Genomic DNA, 24,014 nt, shown 5'->3' with positions numbered 1-24,014 from the left:
TCCTACCCTGCCTTCCAGTAAGGTCTCGCTTGACGCCCTCCAGGTCGGAAATGACGGTGGTTTGGGGTTAGTGGAATGCACGCTGCTGGGCGACTGGGTCAGAGCTGTCATGGGAGTAGCCAATTTGTAACAGTTCGTTGTGTCACTGTGGTGTCAAATGTTGCTCGAACTGCTGCTGCAGATGCAGTACGATGCGCCAGAGCCAAACTCCAAACACGACGGTCTTCCCTCTTGGTAGTGTCACGTGGCCGTCCGGAGCACTGTGTTCTTGCGACTGTTCCGCAGATGATACCGGCTTAACTATGTTGCTGGCAGTCACGCCCAGTGGCTACATTCCAGCCAAGTCTTTTTGCAGTATCGCTGAAGGGACATCCAGCTTACGTAGCCCTATTACACGGCCTCGTCGAAACTCGACCCGTGGGATTAGCCGAGCGGTCTAAGGCCCTGCAGTCATGGACTGTGCGGCTGATCCCGGTGGAGGTTCGAGTCCTCCCTCGGGCATGGGTGTGTGTGTGTCTGTCCTTAGGATAATTTAGGTTAAGTAGTGTGTAAGCTTAGGGACTGATGACCTTAGCAGTTAAGTCCCATAAGATTTCACACACATTTGAACATTTTTTCGAATCTCGGTGAGGTTTTCGAAACTCAGTGACGTGTTGATAACGGCGTCTTTGTCGCCTTAAAGCTGTTGTTGACTAACATCAACTCACCACTCCAATCCCAAAGGTGACCTGTGACCGTTATAGCGTGCGTATAAAGCAAACCTGATTTACATCCTCATAATGACTCTACTAGCGCCAGTCTTATGCTACTGGAAAAGACATCATCTTTCAGATGTAGAAACACGCCTAACAACTTTAGTTTATGGCGTTTGATGTTGCGATTTTTTCCCGTCAGTGTATGTGACGCCTCCAAGAGATGTAATCTGACGGATGGCTGATCAAGAATTCCTGTCACACAACGAAAGTGTGCTCGTGCTTCGAAATTCCGTCACCGTTACGCGGCTTATCAGTCGACGGCTGTATCTGTGGCGATAAGATTATTCGCAGCCGTGGGTCCCCGAGCGCGCCGCGCCTATTCCCTGGGAGACATGGCTGCCGCACGGTCCTCGCTTCGATGCCTGGTGCTTGCCCTCGCGCTGTCCGCCGCCGTGGGCAGCACCTTTTATCCAGCTGCCAGCGTCTGCGGTAAGCTGCTCGCGAAACTCACTGCTCGTAGCAGCCTTAGTTTTAGTTGTAACAGCAGATAAGTTGCACATTGCAGAAACAGATTCCACCGGTAGGGTTGGAGTAGATCTACATGCACATCACATGGTTACTCTGCAATTCACACTTAAGTGCCTGGCAGAAGGTTCATCGAACCATTTTCATACTACTTCTCTACCATTCTACTGTCGAATGGCGCGTAGGAAAAACGAACACCTAAATCTTTCCTTTCGAGCTCTGATTTCTCTTATTTTATTATGATGATCATTTCTTCCTACGTAGATGGGTGTCAACAAATATTTTCGCATTCGGAAGAGAAAGTTGGTGATTGAAATTTCGTAAATAGATCTCGCCGCAAAGCCGGCCGCCGTGGCCGAGCGGTTCGAGGCCCTTCAGTCCGGAACCACGCTGCTCCTACGGTCGCAGGTTCGAATCCTGCCTCGGGCATGGATGTGTGTGATGTCCTTTGGTTAGTTAAGTTAAAGTAGCTTTAAGTCTAGGGGACTGATGACCCCAGATGTTAAGTCCCATAGTGCTTAGCGCCATTTGAACCATCTCGCCGCAAAGAAAACCGCTTTTGTTTCAGTGACTGCCACCCCAACTCGCGTATAATATCAGTGACACTCTCACCCCTATTGCGCGATAACACAAAACGAGCTCTCCTTCTTTGCACTTTTTCGGTGTCCTCCGTTAATCCTACCTGGTGAGGATCCCACACCGCGCAGCAACGTTCCAGCAGAGGATGGACAAGTGTAATGTAGGCTATCTCTTTAGTGGGTTTGTCGCATCTTCTAAATGTTCTGCCAACAAAGCACAGTCTTTGTTTCGCCTTCCCCACAATACTATCTGTGTGGTCTTTCCAATTTAAGTTGCTCGTAATTGTAGTTCCTAGGTATTTAGTGGCATTGACAGCCCTTAGATTAGTGCGATTTATCGTATATCCAAAATTTATCGGATTTCTTTTAGTACCAATGTGGATGACCTCGCACTTTTCTTTGTTTAGTGCCAATTGCCACTTTTCATGTCAGGAATATCGCAGAAAGTTGACAGCAGGGCCAGTAGGTACCGTCATATGAGAGGCATCTGACACTGTAGCACACTGTAGCCTGATAAACAAAGCACGAGCATTCGGAGTATCTTTTCAGCTACATTATTTGCTCGAAGAATTGCTGACCGATAGAGCAGCGAGCTGGAAAATTCTCGCTCGACACCTGACAAAGAGAGCTGGGGCCATTGTTGAAATACCGTGATATGAAATAATTTACATATTGTTGTGTACATTGTTCCGCGTAGTCAGCGCGTACACAACTTTCCCACTAGAGAGTGCCCCGCTAAGCACAACAGCGCAGGTGCAGCGCTCGTCCGTCTCCGCACTATGAGATGGCGCTGTCTTAGAGACGGACCAAATTCTGCTTCCGCCGATCCACGTATTAATATGTAACGCAGCTAATGAGACTGCTGCTAACGTAGAACCTTTTCTCCTCGCGGATCACACTTGCACAGTGATACCTGAATGCGCGAGGTATTATAACGAGTGTACAGACCTCCGATTCGTCAGTCTGCATTAGTCTGCATTAGTCTGTAGTCAAGTTTCAGTCTGCTCCTAATAAGATTACCATATTCCTGTACATAGCCATGAAGATAAATGTATAGACACTTTGTCAAGCATCAGAGATATGTGAGAATAAGATTAACGTACCAAGACCAAAGGAACTTCAGATTGTCAATTGTAAATAGCATCCAGAGCCAAGTTATGTAATTTTTATGCTGGTTATTATTTTAATAATGTGTGTGAAAATTAATCAAAGTCTGTTTAAAGTTGGTCACTGTCAACCTGCTACTCTAAGCATGCAAGTGGTATTTCTATCGTCTGACCTAACGGCAGAAGATAAACACGCCACGATAAGACCACGAGACATATTGCTGACACTGGCCTTCTTTGCTAGAGCGACAAGTCAAATAATCTGATGGTGTGTGTACAGAAGGTCTTACAGTATGCACACCACACATTTGTTCATTTTAATTTCCATTTTTCGTAATTGAATGCCAATCTGTACAACATAAAACAGGTGTTTTGTCAAAATTTACTGATTTATGAATAGGTCTTAAATGTTCGAGGAGGACTGTGGCTATATTTAAAATCGGTACATCAAATTGCGTTAGCAACAACTGAAATTTTAAGAATTATTTTATGTTTTGATGCTGTGATGATAGCTGGAGTACTCTGTGAGAGATTAAAATTTTCCCTCTTGAGGGTACATCTGAACCAGGAGCAAAGCACCCGGCTGCAGCGTTTCTTTTTCTTCGTTTACATTATTATCAACATTCCAAAAATAATGCCCAAGAAGCTCAGCAATGAAACCAGAGATGTTACCACTCATTGTAATAGGAGGGGAACAGGAGTCTACCCATGATCTGAGTAGTGAAGGGGGCAACTTTTTTTAGCTTCATAGAAAGAGGTAGGGTAGAGGAAGGAAAGACAATTTTTTACAAACTAAAATTTGAAGCTATTGAAAACTGGATTTATTATTCACCAAATATACTAATGGTTTCACTTCTTAATCCTATCTAATACCTCAAACATTATTAATGAGAGAATATAATTCATAGGAAATTTATAGTTATTATTTTTGCGTCGATGTGCTAACATTCAAATTACATGCGAACACATTTTATATTCTTATTTTCTGTGTTTTTTGACATTGGCTGGTAACACGGGATAGAACACTGTGAAATGAAGTTGCAACGGTAGAGGCAGCTTCTAGAGCCTAGAACAATCTGAGTCATTCGCTTGCAAGAATAACGGCGAAATATTTTTGGTGTTTCAAAACAAACTGCTCTGCGTACACCCCACTAGTCACTATCCACTACATGCTCTGACTTTCAAAATTATACTGAAATGATACGTCTCTGTGTAATGGGGCAAGATGCGACTACAGGGTGGTTACAATTAAACTTTCGCTATTTGAGAGGGCCACGATGAAATACGAATAACCGCAGGTCAATGAAACTTGTGCAAAACCATACACTATGTGATCAAAAGTATCCGGACACCCCCAAAAACATACGATTTTAATATTGGGTGCATTGTGCTGCGACGTACTGCCAGGTACTCCATATCAGCGACCTCGGAAGTCATTAGACATTGTGGGAGAGCAGAATGGGACCCTCTGCGTAACTCACGGACTTCGAATGTGGTCAGGTGACTGGGTGTCATTTGTGTCATTCGTCTGAACGCGAGATTTCCACACTCCTAAACATCCTTTGGTCCAGTGTTTCCGATGTGATAGTGAAGTGGAAACGTGAAGGGACATGTACAGCACAAAAGCGTACAGGCCGACCTCGTCTGCTGACTGACAGAGACCGCCAGCAGTTGAAGAGGGTCGTAATGTGTAATAGGCAGACATGTATCCAGACCATCACACAGGAATTCTAAATTGCATCAGGATCCACTGCAAGTACTGTGACAGTTAGGCGGGAGGTGAGAAAACTTGGATTTCATGGTCGAGTGGCTGCTCATAAGCCACACATCACGCCGGTAAATGCCAAACCACGCCTCGTTTGGAGTAAGGAGCGTAAACATTGGACGGTTGAACAGTGGAAAAACGTTGTGCGGAGTGACAAATCATAGTACACAATGTGGCGATCCGATGGCAGGATTTGGGTATGACGAATGCCCGGTGAACGTCATCTGCCAGCGTGTGTAGTGCCAACAGTAAAATTTGGAGGAGGTAGTGTTATGGTGCGGTCGTGTTTTTCGTGGAGGGGCTTGCACCCCATGTTGTTTTGCGTGGCACTATCACAGCACAGGTCTACACTGATGTTTTAAGCACCTTCTTGCTTCCCACTGTTGAAGAGCGGTTCGGGGATAGCGATTGCATCTTTAAACACGATCGAGCACCTGTTCATAATGCACGGCCTGTGACGGAGTGGTAACACGACAATAACATCGCTGTAATGGACTGGCCTGCATAGAGTCCTGGCCTGAATCCTATAGAACACCTTTGGGATTTTTTGGAACGCCGACTTCGTGCCGGGCCTTACCGACCGACATCGATACCTCTCCTCAGTGCAGCCATTCCCTAAGAAACCTTCCTGCACCTTACTGGACGTAGGCCTGCGAGAGTGGAAGCTGTCACCAAGGCTAAGGGTGGGCTAACACCATATTAAATTCCAGCATTACCGATGGAGGGCACCACGATATTGTGTAATTTTCAGCCAGGTGTCCGCATTCTTTTGGTCATATAGTGTATGTAAGGACGTGCGGAAGAGAAATGACGAATAAAGCACTGAAAGAATTTTAATTTTTACGTGAGAGGGTAACATTTGTTAGTTGCGTACCGTGTTTACGCTCCAGGTTACAGACGTTGCTCACTGTGACGACCATCTACGTCCACGACAACCTGGAACCGCACAATTGTTTGCAGCACTTCTCGAGCGGTGGACCATGGAAAACTGTTGTGACACAGCACGTGCACTGACTGAAGACCGCACATTGCGTGCAGCATTCTAGGCCATGGCAACAGTACCTTCTTCAACAATTTGTAGCGCAACTGGCCCTCTCCCAGGAGGAATTCCCAAATCGTCAGCTGATTCGAAGTTCCAAATCATGTTCTTGAACCCGGTTACGGAAAGAGGGCCTCTCCGTATTCGTTTATGGCTTCGATACTCGCGAAGATCAGTAGCACTGTTGCAATTGTTATGATAAAACACCTTTACGAGTGAAGTACTGCTCACATTGTTCAGTCCCATATTTACTATCTGGAGCTGTAATGCACACTGATGCTTGTGTGTCAACCCTACTTCGCTGCACCGCTACTGGCGCCTAAAGCCAAGGCATAACATTAAGTCTACTAATAAAGCAAATCCTGCAGCGCACAGTCTGAACATCGTTCCAATAAAGTTGGATACGCATACAAAACAGTGTTGGGTCTGCACTGTCTGAAGTAGCGCAAATATAACCCCCCCACCCATACATAATTAATTTTTCAAAGGGAGGAAGGGGAAGCTGTCCTTCCTTGCTCCACGATGGATATTATCTTGGAGAGGAAAGTTATCTGGTACTGACTAGTGGAGTGGAACAGGGAAGGGTGGTATCAGCTCATGGTAACGGAGTATTCTTTGCCACACTCCGTCAGCTGGCTTGAGGAGTATTGATGTCAGACTTTCTCACACACCGCAGTGTATTCTGAGCGGTACAACTGCACATGTAAAACAGCAGGGATACGCCAGTTAGTCAGTCTGTAACGAAGTACCCTGTACACCGCCTCATTGAATTTCCGGATGTCCCATCTGAACAATGTATTTAGAATGCGAATCTCGTTTTTCGCCTTGAGTGACTAGGGCAGTGTTCGTCACGAAACACGTGTTCGTGCGGCTGGCGGTCCACAGCCGTATTTTATAATAATATATTAGCAACTAGCAGTAGAATCCAGACACGTCAACTATCGTTAAAAGCTTCTTAAGAGGGTTTTTTTTCTTTCTCAGTAACAAACAAAAATACTTTCATAGACAGTAATGTTTTATAATGAGCTTAATATTAATTGTAGCTGGCTAATTCGACCTTGAGCTAAGTACAAATTTACCGCTTATGTGAAGGGCTGTGTAGCGTGTAGCGTGGGCCACTAAGGGGGGGCGGGGGGCTTAATAGAAGTGAGAGGGGAGTTAATAGACGTGAGAGGGAGAATATTTCGTTGTTTGTCTTCCAGGGCTGACAACTGACGAGAGTGCGCAACGAGCACCGGACAGCTGTTCATGGAATGTGAAACGGAAGTAACACGGATTCGTGAATGGGCGTTATAGAGGTGGTCAAATGCAGTACATGTTTGTAGCTAGTAATATTAACTCAAATTAAGGCTGTTGTAATACAATGCAATGGGTAAACGAAAACTGACATTCAAAATATTCAATAGACATTTGTGATCGTGTCTCATATTGCAATTACTGTCATTAATTAGTACAACACGCTAAATTATGTAGGTTACCACTTAATAATAAGATCGGTAGGGGAAGGTGTGGTAATGTGGTCAGGACAGGGAAAGTGGCCATTGCGTATTGTTTGCCTTGAACAACGCTACTCCCAGCCGAGAAGTGGTCAGACAAATTCTGATTTACATCCCTGTTGTCGTCCGACTGACAGTGGAAACTTGTTCTGTCAATTTTTACTAAAAGAGTTTTGTTTTTGAGTCACCTGATGCAATATAAGTTATTTGTATTATTATCGTTACCTCACATGTACGCAGAATAATAGTTTTTAGCCGGCCGAAGTGGCCGAGCGGTTCTAGGCACTTCAGTCTGGAACAGCGCGACCGCTACGGTCGCAGGTTCGAATCCTACCTCGGGCATGGATGTGTGTAGGTAAGTTAGGTTTAAGTAGTTCTAAGTTCTAGGGGACTGATGACCTCAGAAGTTATGTCCCATAGTGCTCAGAGCCATTTGAACCATTTTTTGAATAATTTTTACAGTATCAATATTTAAACATCTTTTGGCCTACGCATGTAGTTCCGTGTTACTTATTTCAGTTTGTTAGCTTGTTCCATGGATCACCGATGCCGATATGGCGTCCGATCAGGAAAAATGCCCACACTACTCGCCAGGAAAAGTGTTAAAGTTGTGTATCTCAATAAGAGTTAATTACTTCTAAAAATACGCGTAATACAACAGATAAAACAGTCTTCTGAACCCTTTTGTACACAAAGCTATCATCCGTCACTTTATCTATTTGTGAAAATTTTGAATTAATTAATTTATATTATTCACAGCTGTCTCTGTTTTGTTATGGTTGGCCCAACTCAAAAGTCCGATTCAAAACGGTGTTGTGCAGTCGCTTGGTATTATTTCAGGTAGTAGGGCGTGAAGATGACTAGAAAATATGCCAGGAAGTCAGAAAAACAAAAATGGGATCCTGTTGCGATGGCAATGGCCACAGTATCCGCTTCGGTGTGAAATATTGTTCGTTATGTAAACCTTCACAAAAAGGCTTGTAGTTCCAATATACTATTTTCTTTTTCACTTAAAATATTTAGTATGATACCTTATAATATATATATTCAAAATGTGTAAGTGGTAAGCTTCTATAAATAACCAAGGTTTGGCGAAGTTTGAACTCCCGTCTGAATGATCACTTCACAGCCCCTCCCCGTTTCCTACGCGGCGCGAGGTGTCGCTCTCCAACATCAGTATTGGCTTTTAGGCAAAGAAGTTTTGAAACCTCTGGACTAGGGTACGATGGATGGCTGTGTAGACACGGTATCGAGTGTGAATTCTCAACATCGGTCAAACGAGACACCAGATTGGAACTTCAGCAGACAAAGGCCCGCGTTTGAGACTCATTCGCCTGAGTAGGTCGCTTGGCGCAATCGCTATCTCTCCTTTTCTGTGTGGCTCTGATACAGTCGATATTGCTCAAGCACTTATATTGACGAACTGATATGTTCTGGCTTAATCTATGGAGATAAGCGTGCTACGCATACTGGACATGTGATCTGAATTTCGCAGCTTTAGCAAGTGGCATTGTCCCCGTTTCATAGCTTACAGTACACGCGAAACCAAAAAAGGATCAACTAGCCTTTTCGAATTACAACGCTGAGGCACTTTTATCATTTACACTCTAGCATTTCCTCAAATCTTGCTTGTAAGCGAAGGTATCAACGAATTACATCTTGCGAATCTTGGAGTTTTTGATAACAAAGGAGCGCAGCTACCCCCTCTCTAATCCACGGAACAGTTGCGGAGTATCCATAATAAATCCAAAGGTATTTGATCGGACGCTCTTGGAGTCCAAAGTGTAACTTCGACTCGACATATCTCATCGTGGGCCATACCGGCGCTTTATATACAGGATGATTCCTTGATGATGTTACAGACTTTCAGGGATGATGGAGAGGGGTAAATGTATCAGTTTGAGGTATGGACCATGGTACGGAAACGACCGAGTCGGAAGTTATAAGCGAAAATCCTTCTGATAGCTCTGGCAGTGGAATACATGTACCGGTACTGTTGTTGCTAAGACTGTAGGGTAGGCAACTTTCAGAGGTGCTTACACGTACCAAGAGAACACAAAAAATGCCTAGTAACCAAGAGCTCATGCATACATTAAGAGCTCTAAGCACTTGTTCATTTTCGATACTGTGAACACATCTCTTCTACTGCAAGCTCTTTGGTTCCCGTATTTTTAGAGAAGGTAATATGGACCAAAGAAGAAAAAAGTGTAGTGAACATGGGTTCTAAATTGCATGCCTTAAGAACTTGTTCGATGGATGAGATGTACGAGGGTATTTCGGAAAGTAAAGGTACAGCGTACGCCAGAGAAACAGAAGAGTTTTGGCGAGCAAGTTGGCGACACTGGTGTTAACCTTGAACCGTTAGCTTTCTCCTCGCGGTCGTTCGGCAGTTGAACGTTGCTTCTGATTGGAGAAGGTCGTCTTTAAAATGGCTGCGCCGATTCAGAATCCCGCCAAATGCGAAGTGCGCTCCATCATACGTTTTCTTCATGCAAAAGGTCAGCGACCAGTGGATATTCGCAAAGAAATTGTTTCTGTTTATGGGAACATTATGAATCGACAAAATGTAACTAAATGGTGTCGTCATTTCTCTGAAGTAGGACCGATGTTCATGACGAACAAAGAACAGGTCGGCCATCTGTGATCTTTGATGCCCTTCTTCGGAGAACGGAGGAAGCAATTTGTGCAAATAGACGTCTCGCATTGAAAGAATTGCATCAGATCATACTGGACGTGTCAGTGACAACTCTCCATGACGTTGTGACTGTCAAATTAGGGTACAGGAAATTGTGTGTGCGCTGGGTTCCAAAACTGTTAACAGAAGAACAAAAAAAGAAAAGGATGGGCTTTGTACTCGACTTCCGCACATGCTATGCTGAAGCAGGTGATGAGTTCCTTGATCACATTGTGACAGGTTACGAGACGTGGGTTTATCACCATACACCTGAATCCAAGCAACAATCAATGCAATGGCGTAATTCGAATTCACCAAAAGCCAAGAAATGCAAAACGTCGATTTCAGCGAAGAAAATCATGGCTTCTGTTTTTTGGGACAGACAAGGCATTCCTCTGTTGGAATTTATGCCTCCTGGAACGACAATTAATGCTGCTGCATATTGCCAGACTTTTAAACGTCTTCGAAGGGCAATTCAAAACAAACGCAGGGCAATGCTGACAAGTGGCGTCCGCTTGCTTCATGACAATGCTCGGCCTCACACAGCGCTCATAACCAAAGCACTACTCAAACAATTCAAATGGGACGTACTGGACCATTCGCCATACAGCCCGGACCTTGCGCCCACCGACTTCCATGTCTTCCGTTACCTGAAGTCACATCTTGGTGGAAAATCATTCCACGACGATGAAGAGATCAAAGAAGAAGTTGAAATGTGGTTCCGACAACAGGTGGCAACCTTCTATGACTGTGGGATACAAAAGCTTGTGCACCGACTTAACAAATGTTTGGATAACGGGGGTGATTGTGTCGAAAAATAACAAATAATCCAGTTGATAAGATGTAACTGACGTTTTCTAAATAAATGTTCTATTTAAGGAGTGCGAGCCATTGTATCTTTACTTTTCGAAATACCCTCGTATTACACAGCAGTGAAGACGAACAAGTGCTTGTCGCTCTTAACATATGCGTTTTATAGATCAAGTTTACTAGACTTTTCTTCTTCCTTTGGTCCATACTACCACCTCTGAAAATTGCCAATCTTGCAACCTTAGCGCCAACATTTTAAAGGTACATGTATTCCACTACCAGAGGTGTCAGAACGATTTTCGCTTATAACTTTCGACGCGGCCTTTTCTGGACCACAGTCCCTTACCTCCACCTGATTCATTTGCCCTTCTACATAATCACTGAAAGTTTGTAACATCGTCACGGAATCACCATGCAGAGCACAACTAAATGTACCAGTATGCAATCGCTCATGTACTACATACTCTGATGTCTGTCAAGGGGAACATCTTGACCCCGGCCGCTGTGGCCGAGCGGCTCTCGGCGCTTCAGTCCGGAACCGCGCTGCTGCTGCGATCGCAGGTTCGAATCCTGCCTCGGCCATGGATGTGTGTGATGTCCTTAGGTTAGTTAGGTTTAAGTAGTTCTCAGTCTAGGGGACTGATGACATCAGACGTTAAGTCCCATAGTGCCTACAGCCATTTTTTTAACATCTTGACGCAATCTTGCAAGATGATGTGGTGGAAACCAAAGTTACTTCTGCCCATTGAGCTTATGTGTAGCTGGCGAAACCCGTGCAGAGAATGGGGAAGGATTTTAGCTTTTTCTGTATTGGGGATCATTAAGTAAGGAATCAGCATGCGCAGCTGTAGTTTTTGGTTCGGTCTTTCACACCTTGAGAAATGTTAATGTTGCTCGAATGATTTCCGTCGCTAATCGCGGAGTGCTTGCTGCACTCGCTGACGACACTCAGAGGTTAGGGGTTTTACATTGTTAAGCAAATCCTCGGTATATTAATGGATAAAGTCATAAATTTCGAATTTAATTGACAACGGCCCCTCTGTTATTTCATGCGAGAAGATAACTACGTATCCTCGTAACTTGTTGTCCAATAAATTACTTCTGTACTTGGCACGTATATCAAAGAAATTTAATGTGTAGCTTACTATTATCATTTCAACCTACACGATATAACTAGTTTTTTGGTGTCCCCTGTAGATCCAGTAAACCCGTTTCTAAGAATCTTCAAACATCCCCATCTGATCTGTGCCACATGTCCCGCCGGCCTTTCGTTAATTATCATTTCTGTCACAATTAGTTTTGCACTCCAGTCTTGTGACCCGTTAATTTGTCCTCCCGACTCTTCTAGCCATTCCTAACACGCACTTCTGCACTGATTCCCGAACAACGCTAAGATTCTTAGCGTTTTGCAAATTAGAAGTCGATATCTCATTGTCGAAAGTCAAAACTACACTACTGTCCATTAAAATTGCTACACCAAGAAGAAATGCAGATGATAAACGGGTATTCATTGGACAAATATATTATACTAGAACTGACATGTGATTACTTTTTCACGCAATTTGGGTGCATAGATCCTGAGAAATCAGTACCCAGAACTACTACCTCTGGCCACAATAACGGCCTTGATATGCCTGGATGTTGAGTCAAACAGAGCTTGGATGGCGTGTAAAGGTACAGCTACCCATGCAGCTTCAACACGATACCACAGTTCATCAAGTGTAGTGACTGGCGTATTATGACGAGCCAGTTGCTCGGCCACCATTGACCAGACGGTTTCAGCTGGTGAGAGATCTGAAGAACGTGCTTCCCAGGGCAGAAGTCAAACATTTTCTGTATCCAGAAAGGCTTGTACAGGAGCTGCAACATGCGGTCGTGCATTATCCTGCTGAAAAGTAGGGTTTCACAGGGATCAAATGAAGGGTAGAGCCACGGGTCGAAACACATCTGAAATGTAACGTCCACTGTTCAAAGTGCCATCAATGCGAACAAGAGGTGACCGAGACGAGTAACCAATGGCACCCCATACTATCACGCCGGGTGATACGCCAGTATGGCGATGACGAATAACCGCTTCCAATGTGTGTTCACCGGGATGTCGCCAAACACGGATGTGATCATCATGATGCTGTAAACAGAACCTGGATTCATCCGAAAAAATGATGTTTTGCCATTCGCGCACCCAGGTTCGTCATTGAGTACACCATCGCAGGCGCTCCTGTCTGTGATGCAGCATCAAGGGTAACCGCAGCCTGGTCTTCGAGCTGATAGTCTATGCTGCTGCAAACGTCGTCGAACTGTTCGTGCAGATGGTTGTTGTCTTGGAAACGTCTCCATCTGTTGACTTAGTGGTCAACAGATGGCTGGACGATCCGTTACAGCCATGTGGATAAGATGCCTGTCATCTCGACTGCTAGTGATACGAGGCCATTGGGATCCAGCACGGATTCCGTATTACCCTCCTGAACCCACCGATTCCATATTTTGCTAACAGTCATTGGATCTTGACCAATGCGAGCAGCAATGTCGCGATACGATAAACCAGAGATGTTTATATTTTCCCACCTCCGCGTTGCAAATGTTTTGACTTTTGAGTGAAATGCCCAGTTGATGTGCTGTTGTTTTCACGTCAATTCTACCAACAGTGAAAGTTGTTTAGTTCTTGGGGTGTTGTAAAATTCCTGGATTCGTCTCGTCGCTGTGCAGCCTATGAAAAGGATTGTGGAAGACTCCCAAATAAATTCCAAAGTGCAGTGCAGTTTTAACACCAGTATATTTCTAGGACTCTGGTGTCCAAGCCTGGTGAACTGTACCGTTACATCACATGTACCCAAAGTTGACATCAATTGACACAGCGTTCACAACAATCAAAAAACGAGTGAGCCTACAATACATTTGCTTGCAACCCTAGCCAAAAAACGAGTGCTCCAAGGCGCCTGCGTGACCTCTATTTATACTTTTGTTAACAACTACAGACAATGAAAATTACAATTTTATGTAAAATCACAATTAAAAGTTAAACTGTATATGAGATACACATTGCTAAAAATTTACAATCACAGTGCTGAACAAGGTGAACCTATTTTCAACTTAGTTATGAGTTAATATAACATTTTATGACTAATTATGTTACAGGTAAGAATTAAATTTCTAAATTTGTTTATAACAAATCAACTAGTGCCTGAATTTTAGTGCTAACATATATCAGAGATTCAATTAACATACTTTATTTATATGTTCTATTTGATTTGCTGTAGTAATTTTATAATGAAAGGTTTACTGGTACATCCTGACCATGTGCTACATTTCTTTCGATTAGTTACAGTATTAATTTCACATTTATATGTGTTTTTCACATAAGAACAATGTTCATCAGCAAAGCATCATTTTCGAATTATATATATACTGAAATAGTGGTTATTTTTCTATGTAATTTGGAAACAGGTCACTTTACAACTGGGCAATTAAGACTGGTGTTTATCTTTAATGCTCTCCGAGGGGTTCTGATAGGGCGATGAGATACAGTAATATTTCAAACTGCAATCGCGATAGGCTACAATCCGACGTTTATCGAACTCGGAAACGTGATGGTACGCATTCCTCCTCCTTACACGAGGCATCACAACGTTTCACCAGGCAACGCCGGTCAACTGCTGTTTGTGTATGAGAAATCGGTTGGAAACTTTCCTCATGTCGGCACATTGTAGGTGTCGCCACCGGCGCCAACCTTGTGTGGATGTTCTGAAAAGCTAATCTTTTGCATATCACAGCATCTTCTTCCTGTCGGTTAAATTTCGCGTCTGTAGCACGTCATCTTCGTGGTGTAGCAAATTTTAATGGCCAGTGGTGTAATATTGCCCACCAACTGTAAGGCCATGGCCGACTAACTGTCCAATCTTTGTCAGACTAGACCTCTAAGTGTTGGGTTGGTACATAGATTCGTAGCGTTTTTCCGTATGTTTAATAAATACAACAGATACACATAACAGAGACGTTAGTCATCAATAATAATTCTTCTTTACTATTTACAACAGTCTGCCAACACTGGAGTAACTTTTAGATTCTGTGACTGTAGAAATCAGGTGGTTTTGAGGCAAAGAACTTATCGAGCCATGTATGGAGACCATTCTCATCCGGAACGGATGCTCTTTTTAGGTTGCTCGATAGAGAGCGGAAAAGGTGGACATCTGAGGACTCAGATCAGGTGACCAAGGTGGGTGTGGAGTGGCGTCCCAGCCCAACTCTTGTACAGATTTTTTTTTGTCAATGTAGCAGAATGCGGGCGGGCGTTTTTGTGGAGTAGCATCATTTCATGCAGTCTTCCTGGTGCAGTACACCAAAACGTCGCTGTTCCCCCAGATATATCTTGGGGATGCTCACAGGTCTTTGTAAGAGTTGCTGCCTTGCTTGGGCTCAACCATTCCTTTCTTTTTCTTACATTAGCGTAAACACACATTTCTCGTCACCAATAACGGTACGGGATAAGAGTTGTCGGTGTTCTTCACGAGACAGTTGGGACGAGGAAGCACAGATACACACATAGCCACCCGCTGATTTTTGTGATTTTGGCTTAGAGCATACAGTACCCATACACCCAATTTTTGAACCTTCCCCACTGCATGCAAATGTCGCACGATGGTACAATGATCACATTTTATCACATTTGCCATTTCTCGAGTACACTGACCTAGATCATTATGGATTAAATGTGTTTAAATGATCATAAAATCCTTAAGACCTTCCTGAACGTGGCATTATCCCCATACACGGTGCAAATGTTTCTGGCTGCATCCGCCACTGTCACACCTCTATTGAACTGAAACGGAACAATACGTCGGAAGTGTTCCACTTGGTACTCCATTTTCTAGCGTCCACAGCTCCATTCACTACCTCCAAAAGACAAAATCACAATATGTAAACTCAAATAGCAATAGTGAACTACAATTGAAATATGATAACCGATAAATGAACGCACAGCAACCGGAATACCAACATACGAGGCATGTTTTTTTTAAGTAAGTGCCGTTTTGAAATTAAAAAAAGACGTGCTAAAATATTTCAATAATTTTATTATTACATGTAAGCCTGTACCTTAATCTTCTTTTCTAAATAATTTCCATCAATATTGAGGCACTTGTCATAACGTTGTACCAGTTTTTGTATATGCTCCTCATAGAAGTCTGCCGCCTGACTTGTTAACCACTGCAGCACCACTGTTTTGACTTCGTCATCGTCTTGAAGACGCTGACCGCTCAGGTGTCTCTTCAACTGCAGGAACAGATGGTAGTCACTGGGCGCAAGATCTAGAGTTTCCCATCGAAAAGATGTGATGAGATCTTTGGTCTGATTCGTCACATGCGGATGGGCATTGTCTTGCAGCAAAACGGCGCCCTTGCTCAACTTGTCACGTCTTTTGTTACGAACTGAACGGCGCGGATCGTGGAATGTCTTACAGTAAGCTGTTGCATTGATTGCCTCATTATGAGGCAGAAATTCCAAAAGCAATACTCCTTTTCTGTCCCAAAAAACTGTGCACATGATTTTCCGGGCAGAAATTGTTTGCTTAAACTTCACTTTTCTGGGTGAATCTGAATGCCGCCATTCCATGGACTGTTGCTTTGATTCTGGTGTGATGTAGGTCACCCATGTTTCATCGATCATAACAATTTGGCTTAAGAAATCATCACTGTAGTTGTGGTACCGCTCAAGGAAAGTCAATGCACTGTCTAAACGTTTGGTTTTGTGGACATCTGTCAACATTTTCGGTACCCAACGTGCGCACAATTTTCGGTAATTCAAGTGCTCGGTCGTAATGCCATACAAAACACCACAAGAAACATTAAGAAAGTTATCTCGCAACGAGGAAATCGTAAAGCGTGTTTCCTCTCACCTTATTGTCCACTTCCTGCACCAAACTTTCATTAACGACAGAAGGACGCCCACTCCGTTGTTCATCATGCACATTTGTGCGGCCATCTTTAAGTGCTCTAACCCACTTTCTTACCATTGCATCACTGATAATGTTTTCTCCGTAAACTGCACAGATATCATGATGAATATCGATCACTTTTAGGCCTTTAGCACTAAGAAATCTTATAACAGACCGTACTTCACAGTCGGCGGGATTCACGATTATCGGAGGCATCTTAAACACTCAGTACACAACGTAAACAAGGAAGAATCAGACCGTAATGGCGTCAGTGCGTAGGCAACAGATGTAGGTACCCAGTGCGCATGCGCAGAACGCCGACCGCAGCGCTGCGGCCGCGGTGTGGCAAAACGGTACTTACTTAAAAGACACGCCTCGTACAAAACGAAAACTATACAGACTTATTCACCAACCTAGTACGTGTATCTCTCTGTATCTGAATTACGTTTTTTTGTTTGTTATTAAGCTATAATACTACGACATGTAGAATATTATTTTAAGAGTGTTCCATCAATGAATAAATTACTACAACCACTGTAACTACTACTACCATTACTTCTCAACTTTCCTGTTACACACATCGGAACTGTAGTTCTGTAGCCTCCAGTTTGTTTGCAAAAGCACTGCAGGCTAGTTAACTCTTCTGTTCGTTTAATTTAAGCATAAACAGGATGAAAGCCAAACTATTTACTAGTTTATTCAAGTTCGCGCCATCTAATACAGTTTCCCACCTACGGTGCATTCCACTACTTCACAACACCAAATTCCATTCGACAAAAACCTCTTCCGTTGAAACGTCCCCTTTGGAAAATTATATATTACTGTGCTCGTAAACCTCTTACGTTATTTGATTTTCAAACAGCTGAGCAAAACTGAACATACTCAGACATTTCTCTCTTTACTTATTCTGATCAATACTAAACTGACACACAATATTTTTTTTTTAGCGCAACGAAATCTGACTTTCAATAATCCCTACAAAGGAATGGTCCTGACTAACAATAACCTACACCTTTCACGAATCACTTACCTCACAAAAATCTTCGTTACTCTAACTACTGCAATACAGCGAGCGTTAATACTGCCAGCTAAATAAAAGATTCTAACTACTGAAGGCACTAACTGCTGATAGGCATAGTTAGCAAATGAAATCTTTTGATGGAGAACAAACAATGTATTTACCTTAATAGTGTTCAAAAGTCATAATATATATATATATATATATATATATATATATATATATATATATATATATATATAAGTTCATGGCATCCAGTCTTACAAATTTCCTTTTTCTGACGGACACACGTCTAGATCGTCCGCTCTCAAAACTCTGCCATCTCTCTCCCCACGACCACCACTGCTGGCGGCTCACCTCCAACTGCGCAACGCTACGCGCTGTTCACATCCAACTGCCCAACACTACACAAGCGAATATACCAACAATGAGTCCAACCAGCCACAGATTGCCTACAGCACAGTCAGTGATTTTCATACAGAGCGCTACGTGGCGTTACCAACATATAAATCTAAACAGCCTACTTACACCGTGAATTAATAAATTTAGTACTCACCTGCGTTCGACTTATTTAACGGTTTATCCATTGCTTCCTTGTCAGGTGCACGCTCGCATACTCACCTGTCTTCCAAGACGACCAGCTCTGCACTGCAGCAGATTTGACGTTATTATGTGTAATTGGCGGTCAAATGAAAACGAGACAGATGGAGAAAAAGTAACTAAACTCTTTGTTGTTTCTAGAGTAATCTCCATGTGTTAATAAATTTATCCCACTGCGAGAATAGATGGCCAATGTCTTCATGGAAAAATATTTCCAATTGCCTACGGAACCATGATTGTACCCCGAAGTAAATCGATGACCATAAATGTCTTTTCTCAGGGCTCAAAAAATGTGTAAATCGCATGGGAAGAGATCGGGACTGTACGGAAGATGTGTAAGGGCTTCCCAGCGATACTTCTGCGTCGAAACAACAGGCACCCCAGCTCCTGGAAAGTCGTGGTGACTTTTTTCTTTGACTGCAAAACCCGCTGCTCATTGACACTCTGGAATACAGCACACACAATTGACGCACATCGGTACGTGCACACTTCGCAATAATTGCAGTGCTTCGGCAAATCAAAACGTCCAGGAATGTTGACGAACGGCATAATGCCTTTGATTGATAATGCTCGCCCACGTACTGCCAAGGTTGTATGTCCAGAGACTCTCTGACCAAAATGGTACTGAAGCAGAGGATGACAGACTAAAGGTCGAAATACTAAATGTCTTTTTCCAAATCTGTTTCACAGAGGAGGACTGCACTGTAGTTCCTTCTCTAGATTATCGCACAGATGACAAAATGGTAGATACCGAAACAGATGACAGAGGGATAGAAGAACAATTAAAATCGCTCAAAAGAGGAAAGGCCGCTGGACCTGATGGGATACCAGTTCGATGATTTTACACGGAGTACGCGAAGGAACTTGCAGCTGTGTACCGTAGGTCTCTAGAAGAGCGTAGCGTTCCAAAAGATTAGAAAAGGGCCCAGGTCGTCCCCGTTTTCAAGAAGGGACGTCGAACAGATGTGCAGAACTATAGACCTATATCTCTAGCGTCGATCAGTTGCAGAATTTTGGAACACGTATTATGTTCGAGTATAATGACTTTTCTGGAGACTAGAAATCTACTCTGTAGGAATCAGCATGGGTTTCGAAAAAGACTATCGTGTGAAACCCAGCTCGCGCTATTCGTCCACGAGACTCAGAGGGCCATAGACACGGGTTCACAGGTAGATGCCGTGTTTCTTGACTTCTGCAAGGCGTTCGATACAGTTCCCCACAGTCGTTTAATGAACAAAGTAAGAGCTTATGGACTATCAGACCAATTGTGTGATTGGATTGAGGAGTTCCTAGATAACAGAACGCAGCATGTCATTGTCAATGGAGAGAAGTCGTCGGAAGTAAGAGTGATTTCTGGTGTGCCGCAGGGGAGTGTCGTAGGACCGTTGCTATTCACTATATATATAAATGACCTTGTGGATAACATCGGAAGTTCACTGAGGCTTTTTGCGGATGATAATGTAGTATATCGAGAGGTTGTAATAATGGAATATTGTACTGAAATGCAGGAAGATCTGCAAAATGGTTCAAATGGCTCTGAGCACTATGGGACTCAACTGCTGAGGTCATTAGTCCCCTAGAACTTAGAACTAGTTAAACCTAACTAACCTAAGGACATCACAAACATCCATGCCCGAGGCAGGATTCGAACCTGCGACCGTAACGGTCTTGCGGTTCCAGACTGCAGCGCCTTTAACCGCACGGCCACTTCGGCCGGCCGAAGATCTGCAAGAAATTGATGCATGGTGCAGGGAATGGCAATTGAATCACAATGTAGACAAGTGTAATGTGCTCCGAATACATAGAAAGAAAGATCCTTTTGCTACAATATAGCAGGTCAGCAACTGGAAACAGTTAATTCCATAAATTATCTGGGAGTAGGCATTAGCAATGATTTAAAATGGAATGACCATATAAAATTAATCGTCGATAAAGCAGATGACAGACTGAGATTCATTAGAAGAATCCTAAGGAAATGCAGTCCGAAAACAAAGGAAGTAGGTTACAGTACACTTGTTCGCCCACTGCTTGAATACTGCTCACCAGTGTGGGATCCGTACCAGATAGGGTTGATAGAAGAGATAGAGAAGAGCCAATGGAGAGCAGCGCGCTTCGTTACAGGATCATTTAGTAATCGCGAAAGCGTTACGGAGATGACAGATAAACTCCAGTGGAAGACTCTTCAGGAGAGACGCTCAGTAGCTCGGTACGGGCTTTTGTTGAATTTTCGGGAACATACCTTTACCGAGGAGTCAAGCAATATATTGTTCCCTCCTACGTATATCTCGCGAAGAGACCATGAGGATAAAATCAGAGAGATTAGAGCCCACACAGAGGCATACCGACAATCTTTCTTTCCACGAACAATACGAGACTGGAATAGAAGGGAGAACCGATAGAGGTACTCAAGGTACCCTCCGCCACACACCGTCAGTTTACACATCCTCCGTACAGTCCCGATCCCTCCTCATGCGATTTTCACATTTTAGAAGTTCCGAATAAAAACATTCGTGGCCGTCGATTTGCTTCGGAAGAAGAGGTGCACACATAGGTACAATCGTGATACCGTCGGCAAACGCAAGTATCTTTCCATGAAGGCACTCACTGGCTGTCTTGTCTCACAGTGGGATAAACGTACTAACAGTTACAGTCATTATTTTAGAAATAATTAACAGGTTCGTACTTTTCTCTTTCCGTATCGGTTTCATTTGACTGTGTCCTTCATACATCAAATCCACGTAGAATAGTAAAACGTAGGACAGAAGCTGAAACTTCTAAAAGTAATAAATGCACCCAAAATTTATGAAAGTTGAAAAAACAAATAATGGAAAAGACCAAACAATATGAATAATTCCCTGAACGTCACCAAAACAGCCGCAGTGAGTTTAGTAGATGTGGCCGACAGATTAGGGCGTACCGTTTTGGAATGAATTCTGTAACATTTGAACGAGCTTAAAGTACAGTGACCTATCACACGCTTCATAGGTTCACAATGTATTTTAATTTTATTAAATGACAGCCTGATATTGTCTGATATACTTTAAACTTTTGTCTATTCTTGTTTGTATTATTATAGTTTAAATGCACAAATTATCAAACTATTGTACTATAGAACGAAGGGGAAAAAAGAGGAACTGTTTTAAACTTGTTTGAAGCAACCTACTATGTCACATGAACATTTCCAGAGTGGCCAGAAAGGCATCCCTCATATTGCGACACACACTTGAACATATTACAGTGGTCTAATTAACACTGTAGTTCTTTAGGGTCATGAGAGTAGACAATTGTTTAATAATAAAATTGAAAAATAAAATATTAATCATGCAAGCAAAAGCTATTGTATTTTTACATTTTGCGACTAATTTCAAGACAATGGAGAAATAGCATGCTTATTAGGAAATATACCATATATTGTGTGACAGATGTTAACTTGTTGAATGAGTAACCTCTAAGCTCTGGAAGACCAGTGGATTTACATATAACTTTATGGGTAGAATTAAGAGTGCCCTTGTCACCCAACATTTTTACAAAGGAACAATCGAAACAATTGACGGTTACCACTAAAATGTTTCTTTGAATACTCACTTGTACTGTCGTGGGCGCTGCCAGAAATTTATCCAATATGGGACAAAAATCTAAGATTGCCATTTAGACCTGTTGTGTAACGGTGATTCAGCTGTCCTTAGCTGCGTGTTTTATGCAACCCGCAACGCCAAAAAAAGCCAGTACAAGATTTTAACATTCTCTCGCTCGCTACGCACAAACTATTAGTTCTATACAAAAAACTTGTCAGGAATGGTTTTGTAAGAAATTTAACGTAGTTAAATTTTGTACTGGGATACATTTTCGATGGAGGCCACGGTTTTCGAGTCACTCAAGAAAAACGCATTTGAAGGTAACTTCTGTAATTTGTCGTTGAATAATTCCGAAAACTACAGCCTCTAACGAGAACGTGTCTCAGTACTCGACTTAAGTGGATTAAATTTACTACAAAAAGGTCCTGTTCGTTTTTTCTGTGGGTAGCAAGGGAGAGAATATGAAAACATTGCTCGTGGTATTTGAAGACATTATGGATTGCGTAAAACCCATAGGTAAGGCCAGCTGCATCACGGTGTGTAAGTGATTTACTGAGTTAGTAAAATTAATGTGCCACAAACATTTGGTAGCTATTCACTCAATTATTTTTCTAAATTTGGTTACACTGATACCTAAAATATAAGCGTGTGTAAGTAGGATATGCGAAGCACTTGTTTTTATGTTAATAATATGGATACGGAATCACTCTTTTATTTAACGATCTGAAAAGACATCCTCTTATGAATCAATTCAGCGTATCCAATGATTTCACCAAGCGAGGTGAGTCAGACAGTAGTAAGAGAGCCCTTGGACTTTCATTCGGGAGGCCTATCGTTCAAATCCCCGTCCGACCATCCAGATCTGTGTTTTCTGTGAGTTCCCTAAATTACTTAAGGTGAATACGGAGGTGGTTTGTTTGAAAGGGCGTGGGCGATTTGGTTCTCCATTTAGAGCCTGGGCTGCTCTGTCTCTAATGACTTCGTCGTCGACGGAACATTAAACATTCCTTCCTTCCTTCCTTCTTCCCAACGAGTCAGGAATTAAAGCTAAAAACTTTGGCAGAAGATTTTTTTATTCATAAATCAATTACAGTAGTTGGTGAATGACGCAGCCAACCACAAATACTTTTTAAATGTGTTATTTTAGTGCCATAACTGGTTTCAGGCTACCGTGTTCATCTTTAGATGGATAATATTTTCAGTTACCTAGACGTTTTGATCGAAAGCATGTTCCCCGCTCAGACGCTGCACAAGAGTTTTTAAATACTTAGTGCCGCGTTATAAGATGTTTCATTATTAAAAACTCCTAAAGTGCTTACATTTATTTAGATATAATGTGAAATAATTATATTTACTTACGTAAGTTCCAGTAGATGAGATTTGTCTTGTTATGCCATACTGCAGCGCCTGCGCTATTCCGAATTACGGTGCAATGTTCCTTCGCACATTGTAATTCAGAATAACATAGGCGCTGCAATATCTCATTTATCCGCCGACACCGGGCAAGCTACTTTCAAGTAAGATGTCTTCCCTGTGCGGGAATACACATAATGGATGTACGAGTACAGGTTGTAGACACATGGCCGATGACATATGGGAGTTTGGGTGTGGCCGTGTGTGGTGTTCGAATAGCCAAATGGTAAGGCCACCGAGTTCGAGTCCTTGCCCCGTACAAATTTTTATTGTCGTCATTCCATTACATAACTGATGGTTGCCCATATTCGGAACTGCGAATATGATTCATGAATTATTTTGTTACGGTCCATGTGGTTTTTCAGGTCGGTGTACGGGTTGTTGAACTGCAAACTTTACATGTTGCAAATTACTGTGCACTCTACATTGTATTCTTAATGTCAATATTGAGAGTCACACATCTGCTCCACATTTGTTGTTTTCGTTTAAAATGCAGAGATTATCATTAAGCAAAGATATAAAGACATCATTCATTTCCTATCAAAGACCTTGTAAAAAATAACTAGACTCATTGATGGCGCTGCAGTCGCGGGATAATTTGAACCTTCGGCTGGACGCCATTATAGTGGTTGTAGTCTGATGTGTTGCGTAGTATTGTTGTTTATGAAGACCCTGATTCAGCGTTGTATATTTGTTGGGGCGTACATACAGTATTTGTTACTCGTAATTCTACTGTCTGTACGTTCCAATCAAAAGAAGTACAATGGTGTAGAGTTGTGCAGCGATTAATT

At 42.7% G+C, this 24,014-nt stretch overlaps 1 protein-coding gene across 1 annotated transcript in view; it reads left to right on the top strand.

Annotated features, from left to right (window-relative positions):
- Window positions 1-1,061: 1,061 nt before the first annotated feature.
- The window catches only part of LOC124616705, a 78,436-nt gene continuing 55,483 nt past the window's right edge, over window positions 1,062-24,014 (top strand). The window contains exon 1 of the mRNA XM_047145049.1: window positions 1,062-1,184. Coding sequence (XP_047001005.1) covers window positions 1,088-1,184 — 97 coding nt within the window. The 5' untranslated portion in view covers window positions 1,062-1,087. The remainder of the gene's footprint in view (window positions 1,185-24,014) is intronic.

This window comes from Schistocerca americana, chromosome 5 (assembly GCF_021461395.2).
Source record: "Schistocerca americana isolate TAMUIC-IGC-003095 chromosome 5, iqSchAmer2.1, whole genome shotgun sequence".
Classification (NCBI taxonomy): Eukaryota; Metazoa; Arthropoda; class Insecta; order Orthoptera; family Acrididae; genus Schistocerca; species Schistocerca americana.
Note: the sequence above shows the minus strand (reverse complement) of the source record. Positions and strands in the feature narration are given on the sequence as shown.